Source organism: Engraulis encrasicolus, chromosome 15 (assembly GCF_034702125.1).
Source record: "Engraulis encrasicolus isolate BLACKSEA-1 chromosome 15, IST_EnEncr_1.0, whole genome shotgun sequence".
Classification (NCBI taxonomy): domain Eukaryota; kingdom Metazoa; phylum Chordata; class Actinopteri; order Clupeiformes; family Engraulidae; genus Engraulis; species Engraulis encrasicolus.
In genome coordinates, this window is record NC_085871.1 from 54,733,641 (window position 1) to 54,750,429 (window position 16,789).

Consider the following 16,789-nt stretch of genomic DNA (forward strand, 5'->3'; position numbering starts at 1 on the left):
CGCCGATAAAAAAACGTGCCCGTTCCGCAACGCTTTACCGCCCTGGTGTGTAAGACCCCTAAGACTACGACTCTCGCCACAGTCATACACCAATCTCTAAGGCTGTTATAGGCTTCATATATCTCTAAGGCTACGACTCCCACAACAGTCATATACCTCTACCATGTATCTCTAAGGCTACAACTCCCACCACAGTCATATACCTCTACCAAGTATCTCTAAGGCTACAACTCCCACCACAGTCATATACCTCTACCATGTATCTCTAAGGCTATGGCAATACAGTCATATACCTCTATCGTATATCTCTAAAGCTGTTATAGGCTTCAACACCTTGGTCATACAGAAAATAAGATCCTGAACTCTGCGAGAAGTCTTGGAAAAATAATATGTCAAATATACAGGTCAACTTTTTACCAGAGTTCATGTCATGACATCTGTAATGTATTGCCTATGTCATGTCAACTATAATGTGTTTTCTATACCATGTCATGCTTGTCTCAAAATCAACACAGTAATGAAAAAATGCTGTTTAAATAAACTCACTGTGAGACTGTTTTTCATCCCGGAATTCCAGCAGTTGATACAAATCTTAATGCGGTATGTAAAGCGATTTTTCAAAAGAAAAGTGTTTCCCAGAACACTCGTTCAGTCCGCATGTGAGGTTTTCTGACAGCGAACCGTGGAAGAGCCAGCGTGAGCCATCGCACATACTAATGACTCGTATAACCATCGACTGACTCGGGACCGTGATTTAAAATTTAAATCTTACCCGGAGCTCCTTTAAGGACAGAGATTTCTTTTTGGTTACTAGATCTAAAACAATTGAATCTCTACTACTTAAATGAGTTGTGTTAACTGCAGGGCTTTGAACCGGTTCAAGGAACAAAAACGAAAACCGGGAACTTTTTGCATTTTACAGGGAACAGAAACGAAACCGGAAACATTATTACTTTTTATGTTCTGGAACAGGAACACTTATTTAAAAATAATGGTAACCGGTTAATACCGGTTAATACCGTTCCTCAAACTAAAAAAAAAAAGTAATTATTTTCCTGCGCACGTTACCATGACGGCTGAGGTTCACGTCCTGTGTGACATCAGACATTCTCTGACTGAATGGAGAGAGAGCTGTGGACTACAACGTCTCCACTCCACATCTTAAATAAGAGAAACCACTGTACAAAAGGGCAAAGTTTCCATTGCATCATCGTAAGACATTGCAGAGAAGCGCATGTAAAGCGCACCAAGAATGTTAGACGTTATTGGGCATCCATGGCCGCTTTAAATATGCACAAACTCACAATGTCCATCATAGCGCCCGTGACCCAAGTCAGCGTGGAGCGTGCATTTTCATCATTGAGGTTTATTCTCTGCTTCTCCGCTTAGGTCGTCCCTAAATGACAAAATTCTGGAGGATATTCTTTCCATCTGCTTGAATAAACAATTTGGAATGTAGGCTGACTCCATTGCACTTCCGTCTTTCTTGGTTAATTAGCGTCAGTTAGGCCTATGGGAGAAATCAGCTGACAGGAACGAAATTAACCGTTCCGGGAACAGTATTTTTCTGTTCTAACCGGTTCGGGAACGTCAATTTATTGGTGGAACGCATAACCGGAAACGTTATAATTCCGTTTCTGTTCGGAACGGAACGTTTGGAAAAAAATAATGGTTCAAAGCCCTGGTTAACTGTTATGTAAAAACAAAAAAAGGAACATGTGAAAACGTGTAGCCTATGACGTGGTTTTTGCTCAGCTGAACCAGCGATAATGAAAATTCATATTATGATATTTATATATTTATATAATATAATGATGCTTATTATATAATTACATACATGATAGACAATTATATTGGTTAAAAGTTATGTTGTGTGTGTGTGTGTGAGTGTGTGTGAGTGTGTGTGTGTGTGTGTGTGTGTGTGTGTGTGTGTGTGTGTGTGTGTGTGTGTGTGTGTGTGTGTGTGTGTGTGTGTGTGTGTGTGTGTGTGTGTGTGTGTGTTTGTGTGTGTGTGTGTGTGTGTGTGTGTGTGTGTGTGTGTGTGTGTTTGTGTGTGTTTCTTTGTAATCATGCAAGAGTGTGTCACAGTGTGTCCCAATCTGCCATCTTGGTCTGCAGTGCAGCTGACGATGAAGAGTGTGATGATGAAGAGTAGGTGGAGCTGCAACACTACATGCTGGTCAGCTTCAGCAGAGGGATCACTGTGAATCTAACACACACCAGGAAGACAACACATTAGTGTTTGTGTTTGTGTGTGTGTGTGTGTGTGTGTGTGTGTGTGTGTGTGTGTGTGTGTGTGTGTGTGTGTGTGTGTGTGTGTGTGTGTGTATTAGTTATAGTGTAACATTACATGTTGGGTAAAATGCTGTTTCGACTGTCTATGACATAGACATGGTGTGTAGCACAATATGATGATATGGTGTGCACATGCAAATTCATCTCATATAAGGTCTTGTTCGAATGTAAAATACATTTCAACTTTGACGATTGAGTGAATGCAAGTTGTCTACTCACTCTGTCTCCGTCTCCTCCAGATTATTTCAAGTGCGATGGCACAGACAGTCAGAAACAAAACAATGGCCACTCTCACAACCATGTAGACATCTGAGAGGAGGGAAATAAAGAGAGTCAAATTGGGTCGTATCACTAGCCTAGCGCAGCCAGACCCGTACAGCAAAAAGCTGTACCAGGGTCTAGGAGGGCTGGGCAGCAGTGTGGGCGGGATAAACGGTTGCTTCAGCACTCAACGTCACGCAATAGGATGGTGGAACAACCAATCCCCACACACTTCTGTGTAACGTCACAGCTGTCTTTCACAACCTTACACGCGACACGCCCCTTTGTAGTTGAAGCGGCAACTTCGAGCCGTCGTAGCAGTGAATTCGTGTGATGACCACAGCCACAAACAAGTTTCCTAATAAATCGTGTTTTCACTTATACAGTTCAAAAATGCATCGTTTTCAACCACATGGCCCTCCTTGATCAATCAGCGAAATGTCGAGCAATGTGGGGCTTGTTAAATGGTTATATTTATGATTGTTGTCAACATGGCATGTTCGGTGTTAGCTAGCTAGCTGTATACCCATAACTAATACATGGCTAGCCGCTAGCTCGGTAGACTAGGTGTCATTCCCATCTATTTAGTAAGCGACTTACAGACTTTCAAAGCTCCCAAATGTCTCGTTTTTAATGACATGGATCTTATTAGAATTTGGGGCAGGCATATAATACAAGGCTGGATACCTAGCTCTGCTATTGACGACAGGTTAGCTAGCCACTAGCGAGGGCATCTTTGTAGGTGAAGCGGCAACTTCCAGCCGTCGTAGCAGTGAATTCGTGTGATGACCACAGCCACAAACAAGTTTCCTAATAAATCGTGTTTTCACTTATACAGTTCAAAAATGCCTCGTTTTCAACCACATGGCCCTCCTTGATCAATCAGCAAAATGTCGAGCAATTTGGGGCTTGTTAAATGGTTATATTTATGATTGTTGTCAACATGGCATGTTCGGCGTTAGCTAGCTAGCTGTATACCCATAACTTTCCCTGATTGTCGCTCCCAACGCAGGACGCTCCCCGGTCAGCTCGCTCCCACTAGCCAGACTATCGATCCCACCGCCATATAACGGAGCTAGTTATCTTTTTGATGTTAGTTTTTTGTTTCTAACCCTAGTTTTTTTGGTTTCTAAGCCTAACCCTAACCTGGATACCTAGCTCTGTGTTGTTGACGACAGGTTAGCTAGCCACTAGCTTGGTAGACTCGGTGTCATTCCCATCTATTTAGTAAGCTACTCAAAGACTTCCAAAGCTCCCAAATGTCTCGTTTTTAATGGCATGTGTCTTATTAGAAATTGGGGCAGAAATTTCATTCTACACCAACAATAGTGGTCTGATAATAGCGTGTGACTATCTGGTTCTGTAAAATGCTCAACTTAGCTTACCGAGCTAGTTTAAAACATCGAATGATCAAATGGTAATGTGTTGAGATCTATTTGTGTCCCATAAGTTCATGGTGTATTATTACATCAATCCATGTCAGCCACGAAATGTATTATCATCCAGGCTTTTTAAATTAAGTAAACACTTTCGTGCTGTACGTAGCACGGACGGACACCATGCTTCTTCTTAGAAAGTTTCCTGTTTACTAGGTAGCCCGGCCCCCCTCGCGATTTGATTGGCCCTGTCATCGGATAACTTTCAGCCTCGCAAAACGACCGGGGTCCGCTAGACTGCCCCCGGGAGCAAATTCAATTTGCGGTCGCTAGGGGCGTCTAGATTTCTAGGCTATCGTAGCACTGCTATAACTGTACAATTACCCCATGTCGTTACCGCATGTACACTACATTAAACGAGACTCACGATTGACCTCTGATTGAGCAAGACATCGTCCCCACTCCCAAAAAGCTGTGCGAGTGACAAATCGTAACAAAATCGTGCAAAAAGGTGCACAGAGTAAGCCCGGCTTTAGATGACTTGGCCAAACTACAAAATATTTCAAAACCAAATTTGGATATTTGTTTTTGGTGCCAATTCGCCTGATTAGTAAAGAAAAAAACACACCAGAGAAAATCTTGGATCTCAGCATCTTAACCTGCACGGACTGATCTTGTGACCATGATGGACAAGCCAGGCCGTGCCCTCCTAGTGATGCAACAGCTTCAGCGTTGCTACCAGTCAGGTCAAGAGTCAATGCTAGTGCTTTCTGAGTTCCTGTAAATACGGGAACTCCTCCCACTCTGTTGGGAAGCAAACAATCATTAGCAAACCAAGGGAGGCCATTTTGGAAATGCTGTTTGGGAAATGTTAATTGTTATACTCTTGGTCAGACCAAGTCTCGAAGAGACTTGAAAGTCAATGATAATCAGGCTAATGATGAACCAATTTTACCCTACCCAGACTGTGGGGGATAAAAGTGCCTTTGATTTTACATAATTCCTTAACGACTTAAGCTATGACTATGAAACTTGGTGACTTTTCCTAAAATTTAGTTGGCTACAGTTTAGTTCTACCATGAAAGACTCGATAGACCAAAAGAAGTTTAAGAGATTTATTGAAACACTGAAGTATGCAGTAGTGATTGTCTTTGGCGGAGGCCCCCGCCTGCTTAGAATAATTCAGATGAAGAGGGCGCATATCCTGCCAATGGATAAGGCAGGGGCGAGAGCCTACCCCCCTTCACAGGACGGGGACCAACTGGTGACGGTGGCTGGAGGTGGTAGCATTCACAGCAGATTAACGAGAGGACCATCGACCTGGGACCGCGAAGATTAGGGCAGATGCTCTCAGCATCCTTGTGGTGGCAAGGCTGAAGGGAAGATGCCGAACTGCGTCGAAAGCAGGGACACCTTGCAGATTCTCCACATGGGACGAGGACGGGCCAGCAATGGAGGTTGAAGGGGAGGTGGTGGGAGCGTTGACACCAGCATACTCTAGTCAGCAGAAGAGCAGAGATAGACAGAGGGTTTATAAATGAGTGGGCAGGCTTCCTATTGGCTGTAGGCAAATGAATGAGAATGCAAGGGAGAGGGTGTGCCTAAGAACAAGAACAGTGATTGGTTGGTTAATTTAAGGGAATAATTGAGCTGAATACCGTCTCATCTTCCTGGCAGAACTTAACGCCTTAGCTTACATTTCTACCATGAAAGACTCGATAGACCAAAAGAAGTTTAAGAGATTTATTGAAACACTGAAGTATGCAGTAGTGATTGTCTTTGGCGGAGGCCCCCGCCTGCTTAGAATAATTCAGATGAAGAGGGCGCATATCCTGCCGATGGATAAGGCAGGGGCGAGAGCCTACCCCCAAAGAGAGTTTAGGTAAGTATTGAATACTCGCATGAATCGAGAAGGAAGGACTAGGCTTGAAGCATCATGATGTAATATTCGGATGAATTCTCCAGAAACTGAGAGGGTTTTTCATTATGATACGAATGGCATTATTTACTGATAGGTAAAACGTGACTTACTTACGAATGAGCTTGAAAATCATTGGAGTTTGAAAGATGGTGCGCATGACCTGCCGTCAGGGATGGCAGGAGGTGAAAGCCAACCCCCCAAAAATAGTGTGAAAATGAATGATGTACCCACCAGACTTACGGATAATGACCAGGGCCGACGAGACTCACCGGGTTCGAGTTTGGAAGGACAAGGCCTGAGAAGACAAGAAGGTTTAGGGGTACGCAAATATCATATGCGTCGCAGACATGCTTGGGGGAGTGAGAGCTGAACTCCAACAGACAAGTAGGAACGTGCTGGGCTAGAACACTGAATGAGGGGCTACTAAAGCGAGCTTGGGTGAAAACTGAGTATTGACACTGACCTACGGGCCGAGCTAGGCCGCCGGTGTCGAAGTGGATTGAATGTACTGGGCTGTGCTGATTGAGCCGGGTGACCGGGATTCGTAAGCCGTACTGGGCTTCACTGATAGTACCGGCTTTAAACAGGGCTTCGTTGACTGTACCGAGCTTGAACCGGGCTTCGTTGACTGTACCAGGCGACCGGGCTTAGTTGACTGTACCGGCTTTGCTGGCTGTACCGGGGCGCAAGGCTTCGTTGGATGAGAGATGCATCACCAGGAGATACCGTCTTGTAGGTCTCAATGAGCAAGGCAGAGAGACCCCTAGGAACCGCACCCATCCGGAGGATCCTGAGGCGCTGTGCAGGAACACGGTTTCTCTGCTTTTAAAGGCACAGAATGGATACATTAAGGCCCCTGTGTAGTTGCTATGGTCAACTAAACCTGCTGGAAGTTGAGAGCAGGGCCGTCGCGACAACAAATGAGCTGTACGATAAATTTGGTCAAGAAGTTGTAATGAACTATAAATTATCATTCTTGTAGTCATTTCCGAATGATATAATGACAAAGGGATAGACATGCAGTGTCCATCAGCGTTACATTTGCTGCCTAATTTGGATGGGAAATGCTGGCTGCAGTGTGGTCCGTCGTATTCTGGAAGCTACGAAATGGGGAGGGAACGAGCATCCATGAGAACGGTTGTGACTGTGAAGGAAAGGCATAAAGTTACGGATAACTGTGAGTAGGGAGATAGTGGACGGAAGGAATCAGATAGGAGAAACAGAGGACGGCTCCCCGGCGTTAACGTGATAGCTTGACCCGGAGGCCTTAATTGCAGCATATCCAGTGGATAGCCCTGTCTGATTACTGGGCAGGGCCGAACTAATGACCGGGGAGCGAATAGGGTGCAAAGAAGAACTGGGCAATAAATTGAACAAGACTCGTGACCGAGTGTGGCCTAAGGACCTGGCCTGTTACTGCAAGATCAAGGTATCTACAATTGCAACTAGCCCCCATAAGATGAGGGCGAGTTGGGTAACCACCGCCACCAGATATGAGAATGAAGTTACTGTTAGGTTAGGTTACTGTATTAGTCTCCACCAGGGAAAAATTTGGCTCGGAGACAGGGGTGTTTCAGCAGTACGAAATCCAAAAACACAGAAAAGTACTAGGAAGTAACTAGAATACAAGAAGAATGACAAAGGCTCATAAACATCAGGGTATCTACAATCGCAATTAGCCCCCAAAAGATGAGGGCAAGTTAGGTAAACACCGCCACCAGATATGAGAATGAAGTCACTGTAAGAAACAAGCAAGGTTACAGAGCGAGGCACAAGCAGGGAGGCAACCGATGGCTGGAACTCCGGCTGACCTACATACCTGCGTAAAGGTGTGAGAGCAGGTAACGCCGGGTGCGACAAGCGGTCGGCAGACGCAGCCCGAACTACTGTTATATCCTATGCGAATATTCAATTGTTTGGGCACTGAGAGCGAGAATTATAGCCTAGGATTGTGTGAACGAGCCTGATGGGCTTTGTAAAATAATGAATTAAATAATCATATTACTTTCATACATTTAGCGTATTAATCATACATTGACAAAATGAAGTTATTGATTAATCCGATTCAACAAATCATAAAGAATGACGAATAATTCGTTACTGTGTCGGACGTCAAGGGAGGCCCAAGAAACTAGTGGAGGTCACGGGCAAGGACACTAGAGGAAATTAGCCAGGATGATTATGGCGACAAGGCCCGCCACGTGCTGGAAAGAAAGAAAGGTCGAGATCCTGCGACCCGTGGTAACCTGGAAGCGAAAGAGATCTTTGTGCACCTCCATCACACTGAACATACATGTGCGAGACCATGTGCTTTGTCCTGAATTCAGTGATGGGTGTGGGAGCCAGCCTATAGGGAAACAGACCGGGAGTCAGTGATACGAGATGGATGATAATAACTCAAAGGCGGACTGTGTAAGATGGTGGACAGAGTAGTTATCACCATGCTGATCATGGAAACTGTGCTGCTAACTATCATCAAATTTCATCCTCAGTATTTACCAAACAATAAATATTGACCAATATGACCAATGTATGGCACGTCCTGACAGTGAGAATGGCCATTTCTGGAAACTTGAAATGGAAGACCGTGGAGAATGTCCCCTCCTTATGTATGAAAAGTGCCTTTTTTTTTCTTTTTTTTTCATTATCATTATTATTATAATTATTATTAATTTATTTTAATTATTTCCAGCCATAATGAACCCTGGAATTAAATGATGGTTGAGAGTAGTCATGAAAATATAACACTAGCGAATGGGAATGATGACTCTGGAATTACACAGTGAACCTTTGTGCATAAATGTGGCACGTTGGGCACTACTGACGACTGGGGCAGTCCTGTTCTCTTGAGCTGCGAGAAACGAATACAGATACAGTATTACAAAGAAGGCAGAAGACAGATGACAGAGCGTGCACTGTTAAGCATGGCAATTCTCTGAGCAGGATAGCTCTGAATGCGTACCAACATTAGCCAGTTAGAGAGAGGTGAGCAAACCTGGCAACAAGACATGAACGCGAAATTATTATTAGCCCACTATGAAGGCATTGAAGTTGCCGGCAGGTGAATTGGAATTAGGTAAATGTTGGCCACGCTAGAGACCTGGAGTTAGAATGCGCCAGGAGTAGTGACGCAGGACAGAAGTTACCGCAAGTCATGAGTTCCACTAGTGTACATCTCAAGTGTGACCTTCAGAGGAATCCATGTACGACCCGCGGGCTCCTTCGACCCTCGGAGCGAAGTGATGGCGATCTACAAGATAAACAAGGAAAACTCAGATAACAGAAACGGCTAACATGGCAAGGGCGGGTATGATATAATAACCATGACGGAAACTGGCGACAGCTACCGTAGAGAAATGGGATAGCCTACATACAAACTACGAGGCAAATCCAGCTCGGTTGTGTGGGCATCTGAAATACCAGACGCGTTTTGGTTGGGTTACTTTTAATGTGATTGCATATACACGACCCCGGAAGTGGGGAGCCTGAACACATGAACTTGCCATGACATTTGCTTGCCGAGTTGGCGTCTAATTACAAGCCATTATACAATTTCGGGGTCAGAAATCTGCGAAGACACATTAGCGTCGTAAGGTTGTACTCACCATGTCGGAAGGAGCGACTGAGCCAGGTAAACGCGCAGGATAGCACAGTCACCAACTTACCTGCGCAAGAACAGCCACGAGCCGCCCGAGGCATAGCACTAAAACCCGGCTGGGGCAGTTAGTAACCACCGCCTTTCGCTGAAGTGCTTATCGGTGAGTGACCGAAAAGCCAACTGGGGAGCATTCCGGGCAAGTTTGAATATTAGAACTACTCGAAGGTAGGAAAGGCTATCTGGCGTGCTGAATCCACGACGAATGCGACGCGACTCTACCGGACTGAAGATGGTTCTACCTGAGAAACAAGAGTGAAGTAGCAGGCTAGAGCTATGGGCTCTCGCCGGCTGGAGGATCGTCGGCTTCGACGGGGGAGGAGGCTCGACTGAACTTGAGACAGACAGTGTTGAAGGCCACGAGTGATTTCGCTGCCTGTAAGCTTGACGCGACGTGGACTATTCGGCAGATGGTGGCCCTAAAGCGTGGCTTGGACTAGAACAAAAAACGATGGCAGAGGATTTGGGAGACAGCAGCAAAGAGACTACGCAGCAGAGAGAAGGAATGTGAGTACTAGCGTTGACACCAGCGTACTCTAGTCAGCAGAAGAGCAGAGATAGACAGAGGGTTTATAAATGAGTGGGCAGGCTTCCTATTGGCTGTAGGCAAATGAATGAGAATGCAAGGGAGAGGGTGTGCCTAAGAACAAGAACAGTGATTGGTTGGTTAATTTAAGGGAATAATTGAGCTGAATACCGTCTCATCTTCCTGGCAGAACTTAACGCCTTAGCTTACATTACCAAAAGATTAGGTTTGTCAGTTTTGTCATTGCCATGGCAACGGTTTACTGACAGGTATATCTGACCAAAAATCACTGATCTAAGTCTCATTATTGTTCCTTCCTTATCACATACTACTTTTTGTATAGTTATTCCATTACATTAACACAAATTACCTACATAAGATACCTAATTTAATGTCATCTTAATTTATTATCACTTATGTATGCAAATGCTAATTTGAAGACGTCGCCACATACATCATCGCGGTGGACTTTGTCTTTATCAACGCACATTTCACCTCAATTTCATTCATTCTGTTCATTTGTCATTGCTTAAGTGTGTCATGTATATCATGCCCTGCAAATTTGGTGATGATATATCCTGTTGTCGAGGACTTAACAATTGATGCAATGTTATGAGAAACTGAAACCACCTTACCATATCTATGACAATATTTTGTGACATATTTTTTCCTATTTTTGTGTTATTTAAGTTAGCATCACACAACTGTGTGAGCATTTAAGTGGTCTGAAGCATATCATCATTACAATTTAAGTGCATTACCTACATTTGATGGACAATACATTATGGTGAGATTTTTGTCATTAAAATCAGATAATGACATCATGATGATGTCATAATACCACATAGTGACACCAGAATTATGTAATTCATACATTCCCATATGTAGATCATCTCCACCAAGTTTGGTGGTCATACAGTATTCTGTTCATGAGTTATGGGGGGGGTACATCGATACATTGATCAGAATCAGAGCAAAAAGAGTGGGTGAGATCTGCATGTGTCTTTTAAAAAAGTGTTTGTGGTGGTGAGTGACCAAAGTGCTGGACACTGAATCAGACGCACGACAGTGAGAGAGAGATCTGTGTGTTTTTTTAAACAATGCGATTAGAGATAGAGATGGGAACAGAGAGAAAGCGATAAGTGATAAACGGTGACATAGCAAAATGGATTCGATCCTCAAAGTTGGGGAATGAATGTCTAGTGAAAGGGCATGTATTCACAGCGGTTTACTCTCAGCTGGCTGCAAATTAAGCATGTGTTGTTCCCAGTGCGGGGTCGTCACCCCCTTCATTGAGAAATGAAATGATGGATAAAAACATACTATGACAAAGTCTAACACAACCTCTGACGTCCATGTACTACACATTTTTGGATCAATATTGGATTCTTTGAACGTGTGTGTGCGTGTGAATATGAATGTGTGTGTGTATTTCACCTGCTAGAAAGGATCCAAAGGTGTGGAGGGCAGAAGACACCTGCACTTGGCCTCCTGTAGTCACCTGGCACCTTCGCTGGCTGTAAGGGGCGGGACTTGTGAGGTTGACCGTCAGGGTGGTGCGGCAGGCAGATGTTTTCCTGGTCTGGTAATTGGTGGAGGTCCACAGGTTAGTCCCTGCCACCTCCACCCAGCTGAGGTTAAAATCCGGATGCAGAGTCGACAGGTCACAGTCAAAGCCAGTGTGAAGGACACAGGGGAGAGTCACATGATCTTCAGACTCCACCTCATTCTCGCTGGGGGAAGATGGAACTGCAAGACAGGTGACATCATCAGACTCCAAATCATGACATCATCAAAGAGGTTACATCATCATGGAACCATCATTAACACTATATCACACACACAAAACACCCAATATCCATCGATAGACACACAGAAAAACACAAACACACACACACAGACACACACACACACAATTTCAAAGATGTAACTGAACACTTACCGTCAAGAAGAATAAAGAGAAACTCTTTACTCCGACCACTCAGGGGATTGTAACATCTGTAGTATCCAGCCTCCTCAGTGGTGATGTTGGTGATGTGGAGGGAACAGTCAGGGAGCAGACTGAGTCTTTCAGCTCGCTCAGGGGGCGCGTCCGGCCAGATCTTCCTGGTGGAAACTCTCCAGTCATCTCCTTGAAATGTGAACTTGAAGCCCCAAACATCTGGATAGTCATGCCATTCCAAAGAGGAGCAGTTTGGACCCCCCACACCGTCACCGGGCAGGGTGGCTGTCCCTCCTACACTGGAGTAAATGACACCTGTAGATGACAAAAACACACGCATACACAAAAACACGATAGACGAATGATTATTTGAACAGTGTTGATATCATATAGCTACCAGAGAGAATCTTACAAGTTAAGATTAACCATTTATTCATATTTCAACAAAGTTAATGGCCTGTATGGTTTATACTAATTATATGTTCACATTTAGTGTTTTAGCTTCCGGAATGAGTGCGGGTGAATGCTGCCACGTTTTAGCAGCCGCTGCTCGTACTTTTCCACTCAATTAGGCTCCATTAACGACTCAAACTCACTTTGACAACTTTCGGACTATCTTATACCTTTTTGGACATACAAACTAGTCGCCGACGCTTGGCTGTGGGCAAATCATGACGGCCTACCTGTTGCATGGCGTTGGCCCGCTGCTCTGGCTGCCAGAAATCAACAACACCTGTTTCCAATGCTGCTCCAGGGAGCTTGGACTGCTGTTGAGCCAACGTGGCTGCTGGCCTCACCAACTTGTGCCATCCCCTGGTTGCTGGCTACACCAACTACTAGACACCGTTCTGTCTCACAGCGTCCAGCCTCACGTCTGGATTCTGTTGACTGACGGCGTGCTCGGATGCCTCCCTGCCTAAGCGTCTCAGCGACCTGGTCCACAGCATTTCGCCACTTCATTTAAAAGAATTTAATCTGCTTGTTTGCCTGCCTCCCTCGGCCGAGCTCGCCCCCCACGACGGAAGACTCCGGATTTTCGTATCCCCACGGCCCTCCATCGCAGCTCCTGTCGTGGGATTTGCTTATCATCTCCACCAAACGTGAATGTTCCATTTCATCATGGACTTTCCACAGCCATCTATTTTGTTGCGTCCCTGTTTTGTACATTGAGTCTCTGTATGTCTTTGAGTGTTTGTATGTTATTTTGTTTTTATGTTGCCTATCTGTAAAGCGTCTTTGAGTGCCATGAAAAGCATAATATAAATAAAATATATTATTAATTATTTTTATTTAGTGTTAGCTGTTTAATCAGGTTATAGAAATTGGTGTGTTTGATCATGTGTAGAGTGGAAATATGTTGAGTTATTACAATGTGTTGATTTTGAATAGATTAAGCTTAAACTACGGGACCACAAGAGAGGGAGTCTTTTGATTTGGGGAACTGGGGTTAAGCTGATGAGCCTTCTACTAGCCCGAGTCGGGACAGAAGGTCCTTTTGGCGTCAGAAGGAAGACAACAGGTGGTCACCATGACCAAGGCTGTATCAAACTGGCTCTGGCTGGAAGAGGCACAGGGACCGGTTTCAACTGAAATAGAATATTGTATGATGATGATCCATTGGTATGTTTGCACAAGTGTTGTTGACGTCACCTGTACTTTCTATGACCGGATGTGCCCTGTCGAGGTGGTGGGCTAAAGCCTTGTTGTGGAGAGGTGTCACATGCTTGTGGCCTAAAGAATGATGTTATGATATCCTTTCATGTAAAATACAAGTCTGAGGATGGAACCATCGCAAGCTAATGGGGACGGGGACAAGTGACCTGTTGGAAGCAGGAACATCTTCTCCAAGGCCACATATGTTGTTTTGCCAGGCAGAGGATCAGGGGCACGTGAACACATGAAGGATGACTGGAAGTGTGTGCATGTATAACCCTAACATCTTTGGCCCTTTTCTCTAGAAACAAGACGAATGGACCGGCAACTCCAATTGTGGCAATGTGTGTGTCTGTGTGTTTATTTTATTTTTTATTTCTCCTTTATTTTACTAGGGTAGTCATATTGAGGCAGTTGCCTATTTTTTTCAAGTGGGCCCTAGCCAAGAGAGCAACAAAAAACGCAAAACACACTACGTAGGACTCCCGATACAGACAGAAACAAACAAGTCACAAAAGACAACATAAACACAGAAAGCAAAGCATAAAAGATTAAGACATAAAACCATGCAGGACATAACCATTTAGGTATAGAAATATGCAGGACATAACAAAAACATGCAAACTAGACAAACAGAGCTCATCAAGATGGCAAGACATCTGCAACACCATACCAGACGACACCATACCAGACAGCACAAATGCACAATACTCAGCAAGAAAGGCAAGAGAAAAACATAGCGTATAGGGCAACAGGATAGATAGAGGTTCAGAGATAAAAAACAAAACTAGGACAAGAAGCATAGACCAACATAGCAGACACTCACAAGCAGTGGTGTAGTGTACTTTTTTGTAGTGGGTATACTGTATATACTTATGCTATTCTAAACAATTCTAATCAATTTTAAGTGGGTATACTGAAGTCCCTAAAATTTAGAAGTGGGTATACTGCGTATACCTGCATCCTACGTAGACTACACCACTGCTCACAAGATGAACATAAGACATGCTACACTGATTTTGTTCAATATATTAACCTTAACCTAAAAACTTCAAAAACACTCACACTGACAATGCAAAGTGTCCGCAATGCATGACTTAAAATCATACAATGGAATTAAGACGTCTAGTCCTAGCTGTTTCTGAAGTTCATTCCAGGTTGAGGGGGGATTGTATTGAAATGCTAATTTTCCAAGGTTGGTTCTAGGGGTTGGTGGGTTAAAGAGAATAATATCCTTTGATCTAAGATTATATCTATTATTTTAGGCCCAAGAAAACATTGACAAACAAGAGGGAAGCAGACCAATGACTACTTTGTAAATAAAAGTAAGCCAATGAAGCTGCCTACGTACTGACAGTGGGTGGCAACCTGGCAAACTATACAGGTCACAATGGTGTGTTATTTGGCTCCAGTAATAAAGCGTAATGCTGAGTGGTAACAGAGTCTAGAGCCCGTAGCACTGATTTAGAACCATGCATATAAAGAATGTCACCATAGTCTAATGCAGAGACAAATGTAGATGTGACTAGCTGTGTTATGAGTTTGTTATGAGCTAGTGTTATGAGTGTGTTTGTACCAGGGCTGTAGTACTCGAGTTTTTCTATGGACTTGGACTTGTCTTGGACTCGCCATCAATTGGACTCGGACTTGTCATGGACTCGGACACTGGTCTTGCCAAATTAAGCTTTTGGACTCGGCCAGGTCTGTCTTTATTTTGTTCAGAGCATTGGCTATCATAAATTCTAGAGTGGAGCTTGAAATCCAACAACATACAAGTTTGTCTTCACATCCATGGCATATAGGTTACCTTCAAACATTCTCATAATTGACATTCATCCTTTTCATTGTTTAACACTGACCGACATGTGACTCGGACTTGACTTGGACTCGAATCTTGTTGGACTCAGTCTTGTCTCGGACTCGAAACTCTTTTGACTCGGACTTGACTATTCTGGTTTTGGACTCTACAAAGGTGGACTTGACTACAGCCCTGGTTTGTACACGGCCATCCCAGGATGCTGAGAGAAGACTGGGCCTGTGTGGTGTGGACAATGTTGTTTGTTGTGGCATGCATGGACATGTATTAATGCTGCTTTCCCCAGCGGTAGGAGCATCCCAATATGCAACCAGGAGTCAGCTACACTCTAAGAAAATTTCCCTTCAAAATAACGGCAGTTACTGGCAATTATATTTACCTGTAATTCTACTGTTATTTCACACCAAAAATCAAATACAGCTCATTGCTGTTTAATGTATCACAGTATATATTTTTTTTTTTAGCAGCAATTGAACTGTTAAATAACAGTACTCTACAGAAAAATAACAGTACATTTCAGTTAAAAAGTTGAATTGTACTGTGTGATGACAGGCAAATACTGGGTCATAGTTGAATATGGCCATGGCAACTTCCCACCCCACCCATCATTCTCCATAACTGTGGTACCCTGGCCATGTTACCACCCCACCCTCCCATCGTTCACCATGTCTGGAGTGCCTTGAGCATGATACTATGGCGCAATGCTGTATTGAGAAAATGGTTTGCGGTGGTCCTTTGAAAGTGTGGGCATGAACAAAATGTCAGAGTACGCAGTGCTATGTTACAATGATAGTGTGCAAGGTGGGCTTTTTACTGTATCTCTTGATGAGCCAATGATGAATATAGCATTGGTCAGTCTTTAAAAAAATATTTTGCACCAAGTAGCACAGCAAACAAGCAGCACTACAAGCTAGCTCTCAAAGCAATGCCTAATTTGCAGCAGGCACATTATATGCCACAATGCCACAAATGATGCCACATACAGCAAGCTTTCACAAAGAGGAAAGTGTGCAAGCATGTAAGCAAGCTTGTAGGCAAACAAGTGCTATGCTGTGCCATGCAGGCCAGCCAGCAGGCAGGCAAGCAACTGAAGTGTTGATAGTCCAGATTTATATACAGGTGCAAGAGTACCATGTGACCAGAGTCATCAGGCCCTTGGCAGGTGACGCCCGTAATTGAATAATGGCATAACAGCCCTACTCAGGTGAGGCCAGGCACTGATTAGCAGATTGGTTTAGATGGGGCTGCTTGTTGCAAGAGTGTTACAAGTTCTTAAAATGTTTCAGCCATTCACACTTTCATCACTATCAAAATGCATGTGCTACTCACACTTTGCTGCATCAA

At 44.0% G+C, this 16,789-nt stretch overlaps 1 protein-coding gene across 1 annotated transcript in view; it reads right to left on the bottom strand.

Moving 5' to 3' along the window:
- Window positions 1-2,140: 2,140 nt before the first annotated feature.
- The window catches only part of LOC134464364 (uncharacterized), a 34,528-nt gene continuing 19,879 nt past the window's right edge, over window positions 2,141-16,789 (bottom strand). Inside the window, exons 5-8 of the mRNA XM_063217827.1 lie at window positions 11,977-12,291; window positions 11,472-11,783; window positions 2,515-2,604; window positions 2,141-2,209 (exon numbers count right to left, since the gene is read on the bottom strand). Coding sequence (XP_063073897.1) covers window positions 2,199-2,209; window positions 2,515-2,604; window positions 11,472-11,783; window positions 11,977-12,291 — 728 coding nt within the window. The 3' untranslated portion in view covers window positions 2,141-2,198. The remainder of the gene's footprint in view (window positions 2,210-2,514; window positions 2,605-11,471; window positions 11,784-11,976; window positions 12,292-16,789) is intronic.